The sequence below is a fragment of the Rhinolophus sinicus genome, linkage group LG02 (assembly GCF_036562045.2).
Source record: "Rhinolophus sinicus isolate RSC01 linkage group LG02, ASM3656204v1, whole genome shotgun sequence".
NCBI classification, from domain to species: domain Eukaryota; kingdom Metazoa; phylum Chordata; class Mammalia; order Chiroptera; family Rhinolophidae; genus Rhinolophus; species Rhinolophus sinicus.
In genome coordinates this window covers 147976408-147997192 of record NC_133752.1, presented here as the reverse complement: position 1 = coordinate 147997192, position 20785 = coordinate 147976408, and the positions used below count along the sequence as shown (strand labels likewise).

Below are 20785 nucleotides of genomic sequence, written 5' to 3'. Positions count from 1 at the left end.
GACCATCGATTCCCAGTGCGAGAGGGAGATGAGCCAGAGTGGGAACAGGCCAGTCTGGGAAACAGGCCACACTGGTTTTGACTCAGGAGTTGCTGTCCACAATCAAGGGCCATCGCAAGGCACATCTAGGGACATCAGCATCCCAGACCAGCAGCTGGACCTCTCTGGCCTAGGACACATCTTGGGGAATAGAGGAGCCAGGAAGAAGTTCAGCCCCTTCTCCAGGGAACTTGAAGAAAAGCGAGGTTGCGGCTGGCATCTGTGGATGCCAAGCAGAGAGTGGACAGTGCTGCTGCAGGCTGAGGGGGAAGCAGGTGAGCACGGAGATTTGGCCCTGGGGGATTACTTGGAGTTGTGCTGGCTCATGCTGGTGGTCTGGGAGAAGCGGATACCAGTGCTGCCTCCACTGCCAGACTTGTAGCCACTACCTCCAGAGGACTGGATGCTGCCAGAGCTGGAGCCAATTCCACTCTGGCTCACAGAGCTGCTGCCTCCACTGCTGAGCCTGCTGCCACTGCCACCGCTCTGGTAGCCGCCAGTACTGCCGCCCGTCTGGTAGCCGCCGGTACTGCCACCGCTCTGGAAGCCACCAGTACTGCCGCCCGTCTGGTAGCCGCCGGTACTGCCGCTGGTCTGGTAACCGCCGGTACTGCCGCCGCTAACGCCACCATAGCCACTGCTGCTGCCACCCCTTACTCCTCTGTGGTCACCAATGCTGCCTCTGCTGGTGCTGCTGCCTCTGTAACCACCGCTGCTGCCACTGACCCCTCCAAAGCCTCCATGGCTTCCGCCAGAGCTGCTGCTTGTGTGGGCGACACTGCTGACCACCGCTAGGGAACAGGCTGGATTCAGGCTGACGGCCTGGCTCTATATCCCAGCTCCACCCTGCTTGGCTGTGTGACTTAAAAAAAGATACCTAACTTCTCTTAGGCCTCAGCTGGTAAACAGCAAGAGTGAGCCTGGCCCTCTGGTGCCCTTTTCCAAGAATAAGAGCTGGCAGTATCAACAGAAATGTCTGGTTCTCCAACCTAAGGAACTCCCCAAGGCCATCAAGGTTCTAACTTTGGCCTGAGAGTTTGCCAGTTTACACAAAGGACAGAGTGTGTGGCCATGGTCTGAGACTCTAGATGCCATTTGGTGGCCTGGCCTCCTTGCATGGGTCCGGTTTTCCTGCCTGAAGATCAGTCAGGAAGAATGTCCCTAGTTCCCTTTTTTCTAACGCAGGGAGAAGGTTTTTAAAGGGCTACTTACAAATGCTCACAGCACTCTGACATTCTCCAGACAGCCTAAAACGGAGGAGAGAAGATGTGGATTATTTCTGCAATGAGTCATTAGCCAAAAAGCTGAGAGTTCATGGTTTTGGGAGCCACATTCACCCATTTGTCCAACTCAGTTCCTCATTTCCACCAGCCACATTTCCAGTGCTCAAGAGGCTAATGGCTATTGCATTGGACATGCTGTTGCACAGATATAGAACATTTTTGTCATCTCAAAAAGTTCCGGTGCATAGCGCTATAACTTTTGTCATAACCCCAAAGCACTTTTTCTTACACATAGCACATAGCAAGGATCCACAGGGTTATGTAATGCAATATTGATGTCCATGATAAATTGGACAATTGGATGATCTCAGTTGACAAAAAATAATGGGGCTTGAATCCTAAGCACTGTCATTCAGGAGATGCTTTACCCTTTGTCTGAGTTGTCCTCTGCTTACCATGTTGCCCTGTTTCTTCATTATCAAAGATCACTCTAAAATTATACCCAAAGAATGCTGACTCCACGACCCTCACCTGCACTCCTCGCCCTCCAGCAGCTTCCTGTAGGTGGCGATCTCCACGTCCAGGGCCAGCTTGACGTTCATCAGCTCTTGGTAGTCACGCAGCAGGCGGGCCATGTCATCCTTGGCCTTCTGCAGGGCGGCCTTCAAGCTTTCAAGCTTGGCACTGGCATCCTTGAGGGCCATTTCCCCACGCTGCTCAGCTTCAGCAATGGCTGCCTGAAGGTTGGCATTCTGGGGCAGGGGGAGGTAGGTAGGAGACCGGTTAGCATAGTAACCAGGAAACAAACAACTGGTCTTTCCTGTGAGGTCTCTTCCCCATCCAGCATCCCTCCCTTTCTTTCCTTAGAAATCCAGTGGAGCATGCTCAGAAAACAGAAGTTAGTTTGCAAGTGGTTCATTCATTTTTGGTCCATTGAAATTAACTCATGTGTCTCATCAAGAAAAGGAACACTAATTTTCTGGGAAAGGTAGTAGGGATCTGGTAAATGGTTCTTTTTTGTAAGATTGTTTAAAAACTTCCTTTCTTAAGCATTTCATTCTAATGATACAAATTAGCCATCAAGGTTATGTGAAATACGTGACAAATAGTTCAGTGAAAGCAGATCCTACTGAGAGCTGACTGTTTAAGGCCACCTCTACAGGGATAAGATTTGCTGAGGAAACCAGAATGGGCAACCATCTCTCCTTAGGGAGACTTCAAGGAGCCCAGCCTCCAGGAGGAATGCCTGGGATATTGGAGTGTCCCAGGGACTGTGCTGTCCCTCATATGATACCGTGAAAAAAAAACAGAGAAGCCACATGGCAGAGGTACACACGTTGCCTCTCTTTCCCTCCAGGGCCCAGAAGACCTCCAGGATCTCTTCACTAAGCCCAGACCCACCTGCTTCTTGACGTTCTCGATCTCAGCCCGTAGCCTCTGGATCATCCTGTTGAGCTCCATGATCTCGCTCTTGGTGCTCTTCAGGTCATCTCCATGCCTGCCAGCGGTGGTCTGCAGTTCCCCAAGCTGACGGAGGAGAGACCAATCAACATAGCTTTGCAAAGTGAGGGAGCGTTCTTGAGGAAGGTCAGCAGGACCTAAAACTAGAGTGTGGGGATGAGGAGAGGGCTCCCACCTTGGTCTGGTACAGGGTTTCAGCCTCAGCCTTGCTCCTCTGGGCGATCTCCTCGTACTGGGCCTTGACCTCGGCGATGATACTGTCCAGGTCCAGGCAGCGATTGTTGTCCATGGACAGGACCACGGACGTGTCACTGACGTGACTCTGCATCTGGGACATCTCCTGGGGGTGGGAGCAGACATAGATGGTCATCTTCAGTATCCCCTGGCCCCAGGGAATGTTGGGAATAAAGAAGTCCAAGAATCTTCTATCAGCATAAATACCCCTACTATGGGGCCAGAAATAGGACAGTTAGAAAAATAAGTTTACATTTCAGGCCTGGCTATAGCCTAAAGGATACTAGACAACAGAGCTACAGGAAAAAGAAATACACAAATGTAACCAGGTGTCAGGCTGAAAGTATCAGCCACTGAGCATGCTGTGTGGGTTTCCATGGGACTGTAGCAGGGAAGAGGACTCTGAAGGAGCTAGCTGTGATTCTATAGTATAAGAGCCAGAGGGAAGGTGTAGAACAAAATGGGGGAACAGAGAGGACAGAAAGGGACGCTGGCCCTATGGGCCAGGTCTATACAGGCTGGGGGAGTTAAGTTAGCATTCCCTGGGTGGTGCAGAGCTCAGTTCTGAGCCCTGTCACTGCTTTTGTGAGTGTTCTGCCACTTGACTGTCCCCTCAAGTTACACTTGAGAAGCATATTTGGGGAGATGCAGACAGGAAAGCTCCGGAGCTTGGTAAACCAAAGAATCACCATCTCATAGAGGGTCCTCAGGAAGTTGAGTTCATCTGTCAGGCCGTCCGCCTTGGCCTGCAGCTCCACCTTGTTCATGTAGACCGCGTCCACGTCCTGGGGGGTCGGGGGAGAGGGCGGTCAGAAACCCAAAAGAAGGACCCTCTGCGCTCCTGCCACCAATACCTCTTTCCTAAGTCTTCATTTCTCCTCTCTGGCCCTCACCCATCCCTCCTCCTAATTGTGACTTCTCACCTTCCCTTTTCAAAGAAAGAAAAAGTGTTTTTCTTCCTTTTAATTGCTTTGACCAATTAAATCCCAATGCCGTAACCACTAATAAACCATATTAGTCAGGCATGGAGTAAGGGTAGGAAAAGCACATTTATCTAATATGTGGCTTTGGTTATCTTGTACCAAAAACCCAACCTCCTGAATAGAAATGAAGGTACTCTAACTACTTCATCTTTATGATAACTGGTTTAAACAAGCTACAAGTATTTGTGGCTTGTTGTTGCTAACAATATCCAGACACATTTGTAGGCTGAAAACCGTGATTAATGCTATACCGTATTAGTTGACATTACTAATTAGCTCATCAGTCACATTGCAAGATGTCTTTGAGCAGCTTCCTTCATCAAACACCTCATTTCCAAAAATGCAAAGATACATGTGAGCCCCATAACCCAGGATAGGGTCACTGTGCCCCAGAGCTGGCTCTGCTCTCTCTCCATGGTGGCAGTGCCCAGAAAAGAAGACTTGACCTGCCCGCCCTGCTCACTTACCTTTTTAAGTCCCACAAACTCATTCTCTGCCGCAGTGCGTTTGTTGATCTCATCTTCATACCTGGGAAAGAAAGAGGCACAAAATTTAACAGTGACATTTCAGAAGAAGAAGAAGGAGATCTCAAGCACTCATGTAGAATCTCCTCACTCAGAGTCAGGACCAGCTTTGCGGGTGTGTGGCCTGAGCAGTTACACAAGGCTCTGGGCTCAGAAAGTCCTCACACTCAGTTTAATGCTCTGCTGATGCCATCTTGAAATTTTTAATGATTTTTTTTAACAAGGGCCCTGCATTTTCATTTTGCACTGCCACCCCCAAAATATATAGCCAGTTCTCCCTAGAGGATGTTCAGAGCTCAGGCCACGGCCTCGCCCTCCTCCCTCTAAGTCCCAGTGACAGGCAGGGTAGACTTCAGGGAGCCTGACCCCTTGGACCGCTTGCCCGGCTCAGACAGATGTCACAAAGGTGCGCATGTGAGGTATTTGCTCAGAGAGAGTTTCTGTTTCTCTTTTCATTAATTAGAGTTGCTTCTTACAGGAAATTGGGATAAGAATGAACTCAGGTCTTCTGAATGCATCATGGTGATGAGCTTCGTGCCTGTTAAGGACTAAAATCTCCCACCACAAGTTTGAATTTTATGAAGATTAAAGACTGGAACAATTCTGGGAGAAAAGAAGTTTCCAGGCAATGGGAATATGAGTTGCCGCTGGATTCCAGAGTTGCCACTGGAGCCTGTCACAGATGGGTGGCCACCAGGTTTGTGTAGTTGAATTGGAATGGGGCCTACTCAGCGTGGGTGTACCCACTCCTGTGGGCCCTCACCCCTGAGAATGCCTGGAGCTCCCTTCCCACCTTGAGAGGCCCTGTTTACCTCTTACAGACCTCAGGGGTGTCCACTACAGCCCCAAACATGCAACAGAAGGCTGACTGAAGTTGCAGAGACATAGAATTGGACTGGACACACTGAAAGACTGCTTTACAAGGTGAGGCCTGGACCATCTGCCCAGAATCCCTGGGAGCTGTGAGGTGCTCAGACTCCTAGGACCTGCCCCACGCACACTGATTCAGAGTGTGTAGGACTGGAGCACAGAAATGTACATTTTTGACAAACATCCAGGGGGATTCCTATGTATAGTAAAGTGTGGAGGACTCTGCATCCTCAAGGACTTCAAACTCTGGGAGGCTGTCTCGTCCACCTGGGCTGGCGTAGGAGGGCTGAAAAATGTGTCATAATCAGCCCCTAGGATTCTCAGTCCCCACCGTCTCACCCCATTCTGCTCGGTCATGCTTCCCTCAATAAATCTATCCAAGAGTATTGATTGAAGGTGTAGTCAGGAACAGTTAAAATCCCAAATTGGGGCCACGCCTCCCTGCTAGTCCCCCAGAAGGAGAGACCCCCGGTTGGGGCCCTTACTTCTTTTTGAAGTCTTCCACCAGGCCCTGCATGTTCTTCAGCTCTCCTTCCAGGCTCCCCCTCTCCCCCAGAGCCAAATCCAGCTGCCTGCGCAGGAAGCTGATGTAGGATTCAAAGAAAGGCTCCAGGTTGTTGGGGCCCGAGCCGGAGCCTGAGGTCTGCTGCTGCAGCAGATCCCATTTGGTTTCCAGGACCTTGTTCTGCTGTTCCAGGAACCGCACCTGCATCAAGGGAGGAAGAAAAGGGATCAGCCTCTTGAGCTGGGCAGGGGGGCCAGCCATCCCGAAGGGTAGAAATATGGAATATGAGCCCAGTTTTTCAAACTGCAATAACCTCTAGGTTTGTTGTTGTTTTGTTTGTTTGCTTTTTGGAATTTGGGGAGGATGAGAATTTAGAAAAGGGAGAGCTAGAATACGTTAAGTGCTTACTCTATATCGGTTTTCACATATATCTCATGTAATCCTCACAACCACCAATAAAGGGGGTGTTATTATCCCCATTTTGTAGATAAGGAAACTGACATTCGAATAGCTTAATTAAGTTGCCCAGAGTGGCTACGACTGTAAGTGTCAAAGCTAAGAGTCAAACCAAGCACTGCCCTAGTCTATTGGGATCCTTTGGAATACAACTAAAAGAAGGTAGTATAAATAGTTATTTATCACTGAAAACTTGTTCACCTCCAAACAGGCAATGAAAACAGTCAACAAGGTGCAATTTTTTCAAAGTTGTTTCAGATTTTCCTTAGTCATTTCCCCTTTCAATTACTCGATTTACAGCTGACCTAGGCTTAACTTTCAATCCCAAGTTCATCCCGCAGACGCAGCTCACCCTCCCCTGTCCTAGCATGGACCACTCTATCTAATAGCAGCTGAGCACAGCACCATTCGGGAGGTAAGCCACTTGCCAACATTCATCCCTGAGAGGCACATGTTTTCTACTAGTGCAAGTTTGATTACCAGCTAGTTTAGATTATCAAGCAATTGCTTTGCTTAGCTGTGATAGTTTCATGGCTAATACTCTATTCTTAAAAAGAGCTAAGAGCATGTTTGGACCCTCACCTCATTTTCCCTGATCCTATCCCCAGAAGGAAATCAGCAGCCAGAATCCTTACCCCATTTCATAGCTGGGCCCAAAGAACAAGAAAAACATGCTCACTGTCCTATAGGGGCCAAGACAGAACCAGGACAAGAAGCCAGACCCCACCTCTAGGCCTGGCAGATCCCACTGGCATCATTCTATACTAACCCCCTGGGTGGCCCGCACCCTCCACGACCCCTCTGGGCTTTGCCCTCACCTTGTCGATGAAGGAGGCGAACTTGTTGTTGAGGGTCTTGATCTGCTCCTTCTCCTGGGCCTTGACTTGCCCAATCTGAGGGTCAATCTCCACATTGAGGGGCTGCAGGAGGCTCTGGTTGACAGTCACTTCCTGGATTCCCCCAGGGAAACCTCCAGGGCCAAAGCCACCAGGCCCGCCAAAGCCACCAGGCCCCCCAAAGCCACCAGCCCCTCCAAAGCCACCAGCCCCTCCAAAGCCACCAAATTTTCCAAAGCCACCAACTCCTCCAAAGCCACCAGTCCCTCCAAAGCCACATCCCGTTCCTCTGCCACCACCAAAGCCACCACCAAAGCCACCTCCATAGCTACCTGCAAAGCCACTGCCACAGCTACTATGCCCTCCCCCATAGCCACCCGCCACGCTGGTGGAGATGCTCTTGCAGCCCCCTAGGCTGTACAGGCTGCGACTGCCAAAGCCACCTGCTCCACCCCGGAGCCCACAGGCCCCTCCGCCGGCTCCCCCAGAGCGGGCCACACAGCTCATCCTGCTGCTGCCAGAGACCAGAGCGGAGCGTCCAGAGAAGCCCTGGCTCCCGCCACCTGATGTCTTGCAGACTTGTCCCTTCATGGTGAGAAAGCTTGGAGGTGAGCTAGCAATCACTAAGCAAGAGCTGAGAGGGATAAAGACAGAGGATGGGACAACAGAGGTGGATGGCCTTTATATACCAAGGAGTTCAGCTTAGCAGGAGACGCCTGCAATTAGCTGAGAGTCAACTTGGGTTTGGTTTGCCTCCCAGGCAATAAGTTATTTCTAAGTTCCCAACACACCTCAAAAATAATCCTCTGGACCAAAATGATTTTGCGTTCTCAGCTTAATCACCCAAACTTGCCTTAGTTAACAAAAGACTGTAGCTCTCCTCCTCCCTTCATTTCCTCAAGGGTCTTAGGAAAGTCAAACAACACCAATTCCAGCAGGGTGATTGGGTTTTGACACCAGGGGATTAGGAGCCACTAAGCTCCATGACACAGAGGTGAGGACCAGACAACTTCTGCCAGGTAGGCTGGGTCCCCTCCTGCAGTGCCTGAGTGCTATGGCCCAGTGACATGTCCTCTGTGCCTACCTCTTCAGGGAACTACCCAGAGGAGGACTTGGGGGAGGGGGAGAGGGATGAGAGGAACACTGACCCCGCAGGGTGCACCCTGGCACCACCTCAGCCAAAGGCATCCATTTAAGGCAGCCTGCCATTTGAGCTGAGAAATGTTGCTCATGGGAAACAAAATGAGAGAGAAAAAGACCTGTGGGAAAAGTGAGGGTCATACATGAAGCAAACAAGTATGAGGCTTAGGAAGAAGGAAAGGATGTGGGCAGGGAGAACTAAGCCCCTCCACCGCTGTCCTAGACCAACAGTCCATGATTTCTGGATCCTGAAGCAAGAGAGGACAAAATGGCCCCTCCAGGTGGCTAATAGAGTCAGCTGAAAGACCCCATTCATCTTAGGATGAGAGTGTGTGCTGTGTCAGATCTGGTGGCCTTAGGATCTCCTATCCCCTTTACCACCTGGTCTGAATTAGATGCCCCTCCCTGTTTTTCCACCATACCCTGTACTTTTCCCACCATGGCCCTGACTTAATGTGTACTTACCCGTTTATTGGTCAGTATCCCTCTAGTCCCTGAGCTTGTTGAAGGAAGGCATTGAGTCCTCCTCATTCTGAATCTCCAATTCTTGCATAGGGTAAGCACAACACAAACATGTGTCAACTAACTGATGACCAGTGTTTCAAAGTATAAATATCTAGACCCAAGTCCCACCCCACTCTTAGGGAATGAAAACCTTCAGAGGAAGGGCTTGAGTGTCTATATTTTTAACAAGCCCTCCAGGTAATCCTTATGACCAGGGAAGTTTGGGAAGCCCTAGTTTAGACTATGGGTGTTCCAATCTGGGCCAGGGAGTGGGGGTCCCATGGTGGTGGAGTGGGTACATAAATGCTTTACTGCTCTAACTTCTGACAGTTTAATAGACCTCCATCCCCATGTCAACCCACTTCCACATTCAACCACACCACACATGGCAAGAGCAAATTCTCAGGTTGTTATCTACATACGGGACTTCACAAAGTATGACAGGAGTAGGGGAGAGTGATTTTAGACTGCCCCAGAAATAGGTGGTGGGTATATCTCCAGAATTCCTGTCAAGTTAGCAGTGAGCCCTCTGTCTTTCTGGGATGGTTTCCAGACAAGGCAGTCTGGGGCAGAGGGTTGGTCTTAAAGACCCTGAAGAACCTCAAGTCAAGAAATATTAAGTGTTCTACAGCTAATTCTCAGTTCTCTGCTCTGTCGTTGGTCTGCCTGGTCAGAATCCCAGCTCTACCACTCACTAGCTCTTTGACCTTAGACAAGTTATTTAATTTTTGTGTGTCTTGGTTTCCTCAACTATAAAATGGGGGTAACGATAACAGATACTCCATGGGTTGTTGTGAGCATTAAACAAGTTAAATAAATATGAAGTGTTCCCACGGTGCTTGACACATAGTAAGCATTGCACGTTTAGCTATGGCTAGTACTCTATTTGGAGACATGGGGAAAGGGAATAACTTATGTTTGGACTTGGCTGTTCTCAAAACAACTTCACACCCCTGACAAACAATAACAACAACAAAAATGCTAGGGAAAGGAAGCTGAGTGTGAGTGGAGAGTAAGAAAACCAAGCTGAGAGCATAGAGAGCAAGACTTTTGCTAGAATGAATTTGGGTTGGGTGACCTTGGGCTGTGATTTAACACATAAGTGTGTGTTCTGATCTGTCAAACCCCTTCTGACCTCATTGGTTTGTGGTGAGCATCAACTTGTGATAATGAAAATAGTTTTAAACCTCAGGATTCCTCTTTGGCATCAAAGAGAAATACCCATCATTATCAAGGTATTTCTCCCAATAAATCTCTCTGACTTCTCTGCTGGAGATCAGAACTCTCCAGAGTTGACAGTAGGCCCACCCATGCTCACAGGGCCTCAGCTGGAGAAACCTCTCCTGCTAATATACGAACTTCAAGTTTAGTTTCCGGTTCCTCAAGACGCCAGAGAGTTGTTAGCACCATGTTCCAGAACTGGTACAAGAGAGGGCATCCAGGAAGCTGAGAAGTCAGCCAACCCCGTTCAACAGCATAGCACAGTGGTTACGAATGTAGGCCTTGGATTTGAGGCCCAGATCTGCCACTTCCACTGCTGATGCCAGGCATGTTACCCGGCCTCTAAGCCCCAGTTTCCTCGTCTGGAAAAAGAGGATAATTACTATCTGACTCCTATGGTAGTTGTGGGGATTAAATGAGATGACATGTATAAAATGCCCAATGTATGACTTGCACCAGTAAGAACCAAAAAAAAGTTAGTCGTTTAATGGTATTGTTTTTGTTAAATATGTGAGGACAGCAATTACATTTAAGAGTCTCCCCTATCATTTGCAAGCACCTCATTAGCTCAGTGATATTCACAGTGCCTACTATGTGCCAGGCATTATGCTGGGCATTGAGAGGCACAAAGATGAGGAAGGCACATCCATCCCCACAAGGTTGCTGGTTCAACTCCTCGAGTCCCACAAGGGATGGTGGGCTCTGCCCCCTGCAACTAAGTTTGAACACAGCACCTTGAGCCGAGCTGCCTCCCGGATGGCTCAGTTGTTTGGAGCACGCGCCATCAACCACAAGGTTGCCAGTTCGATTCCTCGACTCCCACAAGGGATGGTGGTCTGCGCCCCCTGCAATTAGCAACAGCAACTGGACCTGGAGCTGAGCTGCACCCTCCACAACTAAGACTGAAAGGACAACAACTTGAAGCTGAACGGCACCCTCCACAACTAAGATTGAAGGGACAACAAATTGACTTCGAAAAAAAGTCCTGGAAGTACACACTGTTCCCCAATAAAGTCCTCTTCCCCCTCCCCAATAAAAATAAAAATAAAAAAAGAATGGACAACACAGCACTAACTGGCTCCCAACTCAAATAATGAAAAGTCTAATCAAGTACAAGAAAGCAAATCCAAGCCCAGCAACTAAAGAGCACTTGAAAAATCAACATACAAAGAAATTCCATAAATGCTGAGGTGAAAGGAAGAGAATCAGGTAAAGTCCCCTGGAGGTAGTTCAGCCTGGTAGAAATGGTCGCAAGGCTGAGCTGAGAATACCTAGCCATGCATGGAAATAACTCCTTGGGTCTCAGGTCCTGGCCCCAAACTCACTTGCCTGGCCACTCCTCTGGCATGATAACCCTTCCAAGAAATACCCGTTTCTATGGTGCCATTCCTCCTGAGCCAGGCTACCACTGGCTACTCTTTCCTTGAAGAAACTACATGGGTTCCCCCCAGCCACTACAGCACACACAGGATCACTGGGCCAGTGGGCATCGGTTAGAGCACAGGGAGGAGCAGCAAAGGCAAGAGGCCACTGTCCAAACATGAGCCTTCAGACCAGTGGACAGTATCCCAAGGAAGATGGCCTGTTCAGGACTTCCCTTGGAGCCCATTTAGAAACCCTTGACCTCTTAAGTGGAGGCATTCTGGAAAACCTAGCTGACTCTCCTCTCTTCCTAACTGTAAATGCTGGGCTTCCTTGGAGCTCAGCCTGGGGCCTCTTCTCTTCCCTGTCTCTGGGAGAACTCCTCAGTTCTACAACTTTCGGAACCACCTTAACCATGCTTAGGCTGATGACGTCCAAACGTGAGTCTCCAGCCCTGAGCGGCCTTCCTTCTGAATCCACACTCACATCTCCAACTGTAGTTGGGTATCTCCACTTGGCTGTCTCTTGAGCAGCTCCAACTTTCCTAAAGCAAGGTCCTGGCGTTCCTCCTCAAACCCACCCCTCCCTCCTAGCCCTCCTTTCAGCTCAGCAAATGGCATCACCAGCCACCCACTTGCTCCTTCTGGGAAACTAGGCAGCCTGGTTGAATCTTCCCTCTCCTTTACCCCCCACATCCAATCCATTAACAAGTCCTGTCATTTTTCCAGTTCAGCCCCCAGTTTCTTTTCTTCCGACACTTATCACAACTTGAAGTTCTTTTGTTTGTTTGCTTTTGTGGTGTTGATAGACCCCCTCACCGAAAAGAGAGCAGGAGGCAACATCTTGTTTTTTCTCACTGATGCATCTCCAACATGTAGCCCAGGGCCAGAGCGTAAACATGTAATGAACGCTGGTTGTAGGAAGGAATTCATTAATAATGACTTTGTCCAGGGTGAAGCAGCGGTCCCGAAACTGGCCTGGCGCATTCCCATAGGGCCAACCCTCTGAGCTGGGGCAGGCATTGAGTCTCCCCACCTAGCTCTCTTTGTCCACAGAGGGATACCAGCCAGAAAGGCACCTTCCTGCCCCAAAATGAGGCGATAGCTACTAAATTCCACCTCCTTCATCGAGCCTTCCTGGGGAGGTCAGAGTGGAACTGACACTACTGTTCTGTCAAGCGTGGACATGGGAATTCTGTACAAATCTCTTCCAGCCCCTGTTGCTGGTTTTCTTTGTTTATTTAATGGTCATTCCCTTTGTCAGAAATAAATTCAGCTTTGGCCTAAAACGGGAGTACTGCTTCCCTGGCCTGACCTGGCTAAACATTTCTATCCATCACCTATATGTTCTGTGGGTCCCCACGCAGCAGCCATGCCAGCAGGGCAGCAGTGCAGCCTGAAAGACAGTGTAGGGACGTGGAAGGAGCTCTGGAGCCAGATACTTAGGGGTACCTCTGGCTCACACCCTCAGATGCTCTACACCCTAAGCAAGCCACTCCACCTATCGGAGCCTGTCTTCTCGTTTGCAAATGAAGTTCTTGGACTCCTTGTATCTGAGTCCCTTCCAGCCATGACCTTCCAGACAGCACACCCCTGGCTGGCTAACACTGCATCGGTGCTTCCCGGTACATGGCAGACGCCTGGAGCTTCCATGGCTGGTGCACATACCTGGGGGCCAAAAGTGCATGCAGACAGTGCTCAGGAACAGGACATTTTCTGAGGAGTGTTAATAGCTGTTTACCAGGAAGGGGACCTCTGTGGAAAATGCTGAGTTCAAGATAGCTAACAGGTATCCTTTGCTACAAGATTTCTCAGAACTTCTAATATGTGCTCCAAAGAGAGAAGATGTAATGGACATGGAAACATTTTTTTGCAGAGCTCCCCAACAGACTGGGGTCCCATGGGTCAGACTTTGAGGTAGGTAGCTCTCAGGAAATCCCTCCAGCCCTGGGGTTCTAGCAGCTCACACTTACCCAGATGCACCTCAATGGGGGTAAAGCTTTCAGGCTGTCAGATGGGGACCAGCACCAAGGAAAGCAGTCCTCTGTTCCCAAGTCCCTCAGCAACTCAAGGCCCTCTTAGGTTCCCCCAAATGAGAGAAGGCAAGGAGGAGATGAATGTCTGTATGGTCCCGCCTCCCCCTTGGAACTGTAAGGTCACGTGGCCTCCTGGAGTGTGCCCAGGCCCTCCCGGTAGTGTTCAGAGAACAAATGAACAACCAGATCTTAGGCCTATTTGGATCCCATGCAACGGACTGTATGAAGTAACCTCCTTGGTTTCAGAGGAACTGTACTCCAGCTGTTCTGAGGGTACTCAGCCCATGTGGGAGAAGATGAGAGAAATCAATCCAAGGGGGAGAAAGTTATCCAGGGAGGACCCAGAGGCCTGATGTGAAACAATGCATTTTATTGGTGACAGAATGGATCAGTTACAGGAGCCTGTGTGTTACACACATCAGAACTGTGGTGACCATTCCAGCCAGGGAGGGTACCCCACGGGCAGCAGAAGGTGGGGGCTGACGCCACACCTGGACAATCACAGCGCAGGCTGGAGCCCGAGAGAGCCCGAATGCTCAGAGCTGTGCCTGGCCCGAGAGCTGAATGGAGGAGCAAGAGGCCCCGGTCTTCGAGCCTGTAAGCGGGGCTCCAGTGGGGGACGGGGTGGGGAATGGAGCTGAGGGTGTTGCAGGTGTCGGTCAGAGGGGAGGAGTGGGTGGGGGCTGGCAGTGCTGGGGTAGCAGCGGTGCCCATGCGCGTCTCTATCTGGAACAGCGCTGGGAGGACTGGGAGAACTTGACGCTGCCACCCAGGCTGCTGCCTGAGCTGAAGCCTCCGCCACTGATCGCACCGCGAGCCCCGGAGCCAGAGCCAGAGCCAAAGCCGCCTCCGAAGCCACTGCCTCCTCCAAATCCGAATCCGCTGCCACCACTGAATCCGCTGCCGCCTGCAGGGCCGAAGCCACCACTGAAACTGCCTCCGTAACCACCTGCCGAGGCCGAGGTCGTGTTCCTGCTGCTGACCACCGCTGCAAGGGAGACGGCATTACTGCAACCAGCCCTCAGTGCCCAGCGCCCACCACACTGTACTGTAATTAATGATTCGCTGGGCTCAAGATGATTGAGAGGCGATCAACGCAGCTTTGCACCGAGGAGCATTGTGATACATCCTAATGTAACAAAGTGTTCAGCCCTATAGTGTTAAGACATCATGATTTGCCCAGTGCTTCCTTCTACATATGGTCAACGCTTGATGACGCCCTTAGAGATTAATCAGAATTTCTCCTCCTACGAATAGGCTCCCTATTGGATAGTCACCATGCGTGGTATAGACCTATTAATAGTACCTCGAACCCAGAGCAATGATAAAAGTGTATCTGCTGCCCCTTCCACCACCTCCAACTTCCATAGAAATATTTTTTAAATCAATTGCTACTGCCCTGTAGTACTACAGATATTTCAGAATCAATTCTCATTGTTATGGTTACTTTGTTTACTTACAGATGCTGACAGCATTCTGGCACTCTCCAGACATCCTGTATGAGGAAGAAAAAAAAAAAGAAAAAAAAGCTCCATCACAAGGCAAATTTCCAACAAGTCCATGAATGAAGATGATGAATAGCAACCAGAACTGAATTGAGAAGCCTGGCAGATCAGCCCCCTTTTTCTACCCTTCTGTGGCCCACAGCAAAGAGACCCTGTGCACACTGGTTACGTATGTCCTTTGACTAACTATGGAGAGATTGGGCCGGTAAAGACAAGTGCGTCTCTGCAAGGCCTATGGAAGGTGGGGGCCTCTCTCTATACTGCAGGCCTTCATCCCCATTTACGTGGTCACTTCTCTGGCCCACAGCATGTGACGGGTGAGGGAAGATGGGGAGTGGATTTCGAGGCCCACCTGCACTCCTCGCCCTCCAGCAGCTTCCTGTAGGTGGCGATCTCCACGTCCAGGGCCAGCTTGACATTCATCAGCTCCTGGTAGTCACGCAGCAGCCGGGCCAGGTCATCCTTGGCCTTCTGCAGGGCGGCCTGCAGCTCCTGGAGCTTGGCACTGGCATCATTGAGGGCCATCTCCCCACGCTGCTCAGCTTCTGCGATGGCCGCCTGAAGGTTGGCGTTCTGGGGCAGGGGGAGGTAGAAGACGGGATGAGCCCCGTAGGAGGGTCCCAGGCTCTCTGAGTCTCAGAACAGATTATCCCAGAGCACGCTTCTTAAAGTCAGGCAATATCATCCCTTCACTAGCACTTCTATCTTCTCTTCATCCATGGAGCTATTTTTCCTGTGGATTACCAGCCATCTAAGCTGGCTTGCTCTTTGAAAGCCCTGGAGGCCAATGCAGCCTGACACAACCCCAGAAGTCCATTCCAGACTCGGAGTCCTGAGATCCTAGCCGCCACCCCTCACCGGTCAGCCCAGGCATAAGCATCCAATGCCATCCCACCTGCTTCTTGACGTTCTCGATCTCAGCCCGCAGCCTCTGGATCATCCTGTTGAGCTCCATGATCTCGCTTTTGGTGCTCTTCAGGTCATCTCCATGCCTGCCAGCTGTGGTCTGCAGCTGTCCCAACTGGAGAACAGAAGGGAAGGTGGAGTGTGCATGCAGCTTTGTCTGACTTGCTTCTCTATCCCGAACATCACCCACCCAACTTGAGGTGCTCCGTAAGCATTTGTGAAAATGACACTGAGTTATGTTTCAGCAGGGACACCTCTGAGGCAGCAGGGAAGAGAACATTTGTGTTGTTGTGGTAGAAGAGACTCCCATCCTGCAGGCCCTGAGCAAACTAGAGTCAGTCCCATGTGGCCTGGCAGGGGACAATGGAACCACCTCCCCCCAGGAAGCAGTACTTTCTGTAGCTAAACAACCATTAGAGGGATATCTTCAGAGAATAGAACCAAGAGGGGTCTACTTAGTGATACTGGGGACTCATCAACCAGCCATCCTATAGGCCACAAGCTCCCTGAGACCCTCAGAGGATCCTTTGAAAGGTGCCTAGTTCCCACCTTGGTCTGGTAAAGGGCCTCAGCCTCGGCCTTGCTCTTGTGGGCGATCTCCTCATACTGGGCCTTGACCTCGGCAATGATGCTCTCCAGGTCCAGGGAGCGGTTGTTGTCCATGGACAGGACCACGGATGTGTCACTGACGTGACTCTGCATCTGGGACAGCTCCTGCCAACAGAGAGGGGTCTGTTCACTCTCAGGTCCTCTACAACAAGCACACACAGGCCCAGAGAGACTCCTGGTCAACAGTCCCAGTCATGACTCAGCTCTGAATATGATCTGCCCCACCCTGCCCCCAGCCCCTCAGAGAACCCCATGTCTGCAGCCCATCCTGTGGAACCACAACAAGGGACTTTATCTCTAGGCTCAGTATTTCCAGGCCCTAATACCAAATGCCCCAGCCTCAAATCTGAAAATGGCTCACCCTCCCTCTCTCCCCCTCTTAGTAGGCAGCTTCCCCACCATATCATAGAGGGTCGTCAGGAAGTTGATCTCGTCCATTAAGGCATCCACCTTGGCCTGCAGCTCCACCTTATTTGTGTAGGCAGCATCCACATCCTGAAAAAGACAGAACCATGAGGGCCTTATTCTCCCAAGGAACAAACAACAAACTGTAACTACAGCAAGGAAGAGTCAGGAGGACCAGGGATAGTGATGGATTGGTCTTTGTCCGACGCTGGTCTCCACATGAAGGAATGATATGCGTCTCATTGAGGTGGTTTAAGTTCAATCCTACTCAAAACCTAAAAACAAATGAACTGACTTATTTAGGGACCTTTCCAGACTAAGATGTACCTGACTTCTGTTTTCCCTCCAAGTGCCTGAACTTGGTGGCTCCATGGCCGTGGAGTAAGGAGATTCTCCCCAACCCAGCCGGAAACCTGCGCCTACCAGCCCCGGGAACCTCACACACAGCACTTACCTTCTTCAGGGTCACAAATTCATTCTCAGCAGCTGTACGCTTATTGATTTCATCCTCATATCTGTAAGAGTTAAAAAGAAATAGCAGACAGTTTTGGAAACATGGAGGAAAAACAGGGGGTTGCTAGAGGGGCGGGGGGGTGGGGATAAGGGGAAGGTGAGAGGTTTTGGGAACGTACGGGGGGATGGTGGATGGGGGGAGGGGGTTCACACAGTGTGAGGGATGTAAATGATAAACGTCTAAGTTTTGCTCTGTCTTGTGCACCTGAAACTAATTAAAAAACAAATAAAAATAAAAAAATAAAATATATAAAAAAAAAAAAAAAAGAAATAGCAGAGTTGGGTTTTTGAGGTAGTTATAAACAGCACTGTTCTCTGCAACTCTGAAAGTCCATTTCTTCCAGCCCTCTCCCACCCCTCTTAGACGAACACACCTTTTTACAATCTCTCTATTAGGAGGGCCAGCCATTCCAATTTGTCCAGGCAGACGGTCTTGGTTTTAGAACTGAAAGTCCCATGTCCTGGGAAACCCTTCAGTCCCAGGCAGACTGGGATGGTTGGTCAACACACCTTGAGTTTTCCCAGCATCCTTCAGATCCTAGAACCAGGATCTTCCCCAACCTGGCTTCTGAAGAAGTGCTTCCTCAATGCTAAACTCATCCTGCTTGCCACAATTCCATTTGTAAAAGACTATCCTTGGAAAAGCAAGGTGAGGAGGAACCTAATGAACCAAGCTGTCCTCCATGAAGGTAGGAAAATAGGCTATAGTGACAAAACTGCCCAGCAGGAGGAATGCAGTGAGGGCTGGGACCCTGAGATAGGGTGGCCCATGGCACCTGCCCACTCGTGCCCCTGTCACTCACTTATTCTTGAAGTCCTCCACCAGGTCCTGCATGCTCCTCAGCTCTGAGTCCAGGCGGCCTCTCTCCCCCAGGATGGTATCCAGGTAGCTCCGCTGGGAGCTGATATAGTTCTCAAAAAGAGGCTCAAGGTTGTTGGTGCCTGTGGTGGAATTGGTGCCCTGCTGTTGGAGTAGGTTCCACTTGGTCTCCAGGACCTTGTTCTGTTGCTCCAGGAACCGCACCTGCAGTGCATTGAGGAAAGCAACATCAGGCCACACTTGTTGCAGAGGAGCAGAGGGGCCTTGGCTCAGGTAAGACAGGGAGTCTCTATCTCCTCATCACCCAGCACAAAGGCCTAGAGGGGATATGAAGAGAGGTTCCTCCTGTAGCCGAAGAGGACACAGTCAGAGTCACCTCAGTCAGGCCACGAAGGATGCAGCATGGTTTAGACAGTTACAGAAGAAGGAGAGATAGGGGGTGGGGGGAAACGGAAGGGTCCCCTGCCTAGATGCAGAAGATGACCCCTTGGTGTCCCTGGGGATTTCATGACTATCATATCTCCCAAAAATACAGTACACGCTGCAAAAATGGGCTTACACCTTAGCAGCGTCATTTCTATTTAAGGCTCTCTGAACACTCCAGTCCTTCAAAGGATGTGAGTCACTGGGAACTGATACTGGTTGAAATGCCATAATCATCACGACAGGGGAGAGACAGCCAGTGTGAACTATCCTGGTCTGGAGGTAACCGACCACCCCTCTCTTTCTGCTGAGGTTGATTAGGGGTGCAGACAAGGTTGCCATGTTCTCCATTGCCCCTTGGGACTAAGGTTCTGTGTAAACCTCTGTAAGCCTTCTCTGGGGCATCTACTTCCTTTGCCTGGCACAGAGACAGATAGGGAACAGGCCCCCTGGAAAGCCTCAGAGGACAGCTTAGGTTTGAAAAGCTCCCAGTGCTGAGTCAGACCTTCCCTACCAGTGGTCAAGGCCCTTGCCATGTGCTGCCAGCTCTGCCAGCCTAGGCCTGGTAAGGCAACGAGGAGACGTCTTGCGCAGTCAGACAAGCAGGACTTGGGGATGTTCGGGTCCAAATAGGGGATCATTGTCTTTCCTACTCCCGTGATCATGTTGACAAGCTTAGGGGCCCTGAACAGTTCCACAGACCCTAGAACGCTGCCTAACCCCACCCCACCCCTCCAGCCTGGCCCATCCAGGACTGTTCCTAAACACTGTGTCTAAATGTCAAACTCAAAGTACCCAGCCCATAAATGGGGGCCCAGTCAGAGCTTCATCACCTTGTCAATGAAGGAGGCGAACTTGTTGTTGAGGGTCTTGATCTGCTCCTTCTCCTGGGCCTTGACTTGCCCAATCTGAGGGTCAATCTCCACATTGAGGGGCTGCAGGAGGCTCTGGTTGATAGTCACTTCCTGGATTCCCCCAGGGAAGCCTCCAGGGCCAAAGCCACCAGGCCCACCAAAGCCACCAGGCCCCCCTAAACCACCAAGTCCCCCAAAGCCACCAGCCCCTCCAAAGCCACCAGCCCCTCCAAAGCCACCAGCCCCTCCAAAGCCACCAACTTTTCCAAAGCCACCAACTCCTCCAAAGCCACCAGTCCCTCCAAAGCCACATCCCGTTCCTCTGCCACCACCAAAGCCACCACCAAAGCCACCTCCATAGCTACCCGCAAAGCCACTGCCACAGCTACTACGCCCTCCCCCATAGCCACCCGCCACGCTGGTGGAGATGCTCTTGTGGCCCCCCAGGCTGTACAGGCTGCGACTGCCAAAGCCACCTGCTCCACCCCGGAGCCCACAGGCCCCTCCACCGGCTCCCCCAGAGCGGGCCACACAGCTCATCCTGCTGCTGCCAGAGACCAGAGCGGAGCGGCCGGAGAAGCCCTGGTTCCCGCCACCTGATGTCTTGCAGACTTGTCCCTTCATGGTGAGAAGAAAGACTTGGTGAAAGAAAAGTGTGAGAATGAAGCAGGGACACCTAGAGTCAGAGGAAGAGGAAAGGAAACTGAAGACCTGTGCAGAATCAATCCCTTTATATACATCTAGGAGGTTGAAGGAGAGATAATTAATCCCAAATAGTCATGGGTTGGGTTTGCCTCCAAGGCAATAAGTTTGTTCCAGGCTGCTAAACACACCTTGAAAATAATCTGAAATGTTAAAAGTGCTAAGGTGGCAGGCTTACCGGGCAGGGGAAGGTGCGTGGCTTTGTCCCGTGCTTGGGCATGGCCAGCTCCTAGCTTTGTCTGACAGGACCCAGGAGGCACGTTCATCTGCATCAGGTATTCAGGGGCCATCTGTTTGCCAGCTGTTCCTGTCCCTACAGGAGCTGGGCTCAGCTCTGAAAAGGATGGAATAAAAGGTGGGTTGGGGAGATTCTGGTTTTCTGGGTCATAGCGACAGTGAAGCCCAGCCCAGGACTCGGGGGAAATATCTCCATAGAGGGGGTGATACAGTTCACCACACTGTGAGCACATGGTCACTGAGTGCCCACTGTGTGCCTAGCTCTGTGCTGGGTTTAGGATGAAATAATGGCTTCTCTTCCTCCCTTCCTGGAAACAAAGCCCAGAACGATCATAGGTCTGCCACCTGGGTTCCCCCTCTATCCCAAGGCAGTAGCATTACAGTTCATGACTATCTTCTGAGAAAAAGCGTAGTTAAC

The 20785-nt window shown here is 50.7% G+C and overlaps 2 protein-coding genes across 3 annotated transcripts; both read right to left on the bottom strand.

Annotated features, from left to right (window-relative positions):
- Positions 1 to 342: 342 nt before the first annotated feature.
- Positions 343 to 7722, bottom strand: LOC109443663 (keratin, type II cytoskeletal 2 oral). Of its 2 annotated transcripts, XM_074319114.1 has the most exons (10): positions 7114 to 7722; positions 5820 to 6040; positions 4408 to 4468; positions 3647 to 3742; positions 2899 to 3063; positions 2664 to 2789; positions 1794 to 2014; positions 1252 to 1286; positions 641 to 830; positions 343 to 550 (listed from the first exon to the last, which is right to left on the bottom strand). In XM_074319114.1, the coding sequence occupies exons 1-10, from the start codon at positions 7720 to 7722 to the stop codon at positions 343 to 345; spliced, it is 1932 nt and encodes a 643-aa protein (XP_074175215.1). The 2 variants fall into 2 exon arrangements, with proteins under 2 accessions (XP_074175215.1, XP_074175211.1); XM_074319110.1 differs by having other exon boundaries at positions 343 to 830.
- Positions 7723 to 13986: 6264 nt separating this feature from the next.
- Positions 13987 to 19983, bottom strand: KRT3 (keratin 3). Its single transcript, XM_019724376.2, has 9 exons — positions 19408 to 19983; positions 18135 to 18355; positions 17273 to 17333; positions 16813 to 16908; positions 16354 to 16518; positions 15794 to 15919; positions 15251 to 15471; positions 14854 to 14888; positions 13987 to 14381 (listed from the first exon to the last, which is right to left on the bottom strand). The coding sequence occupies exons 1-9, from the start codon at positions 19966 to 19968 to the stop codon at positions 14116 to 14118; spliced, it is 1752 nt and encodes a 583-aa protein (XP_019579935.2). The 5' UTR covers positions 19969 to 19983; the 3' UTR covers positions 13987 to 14115.
- Positions 19984 to 20785: the final 802 nt, after the last annotated feature.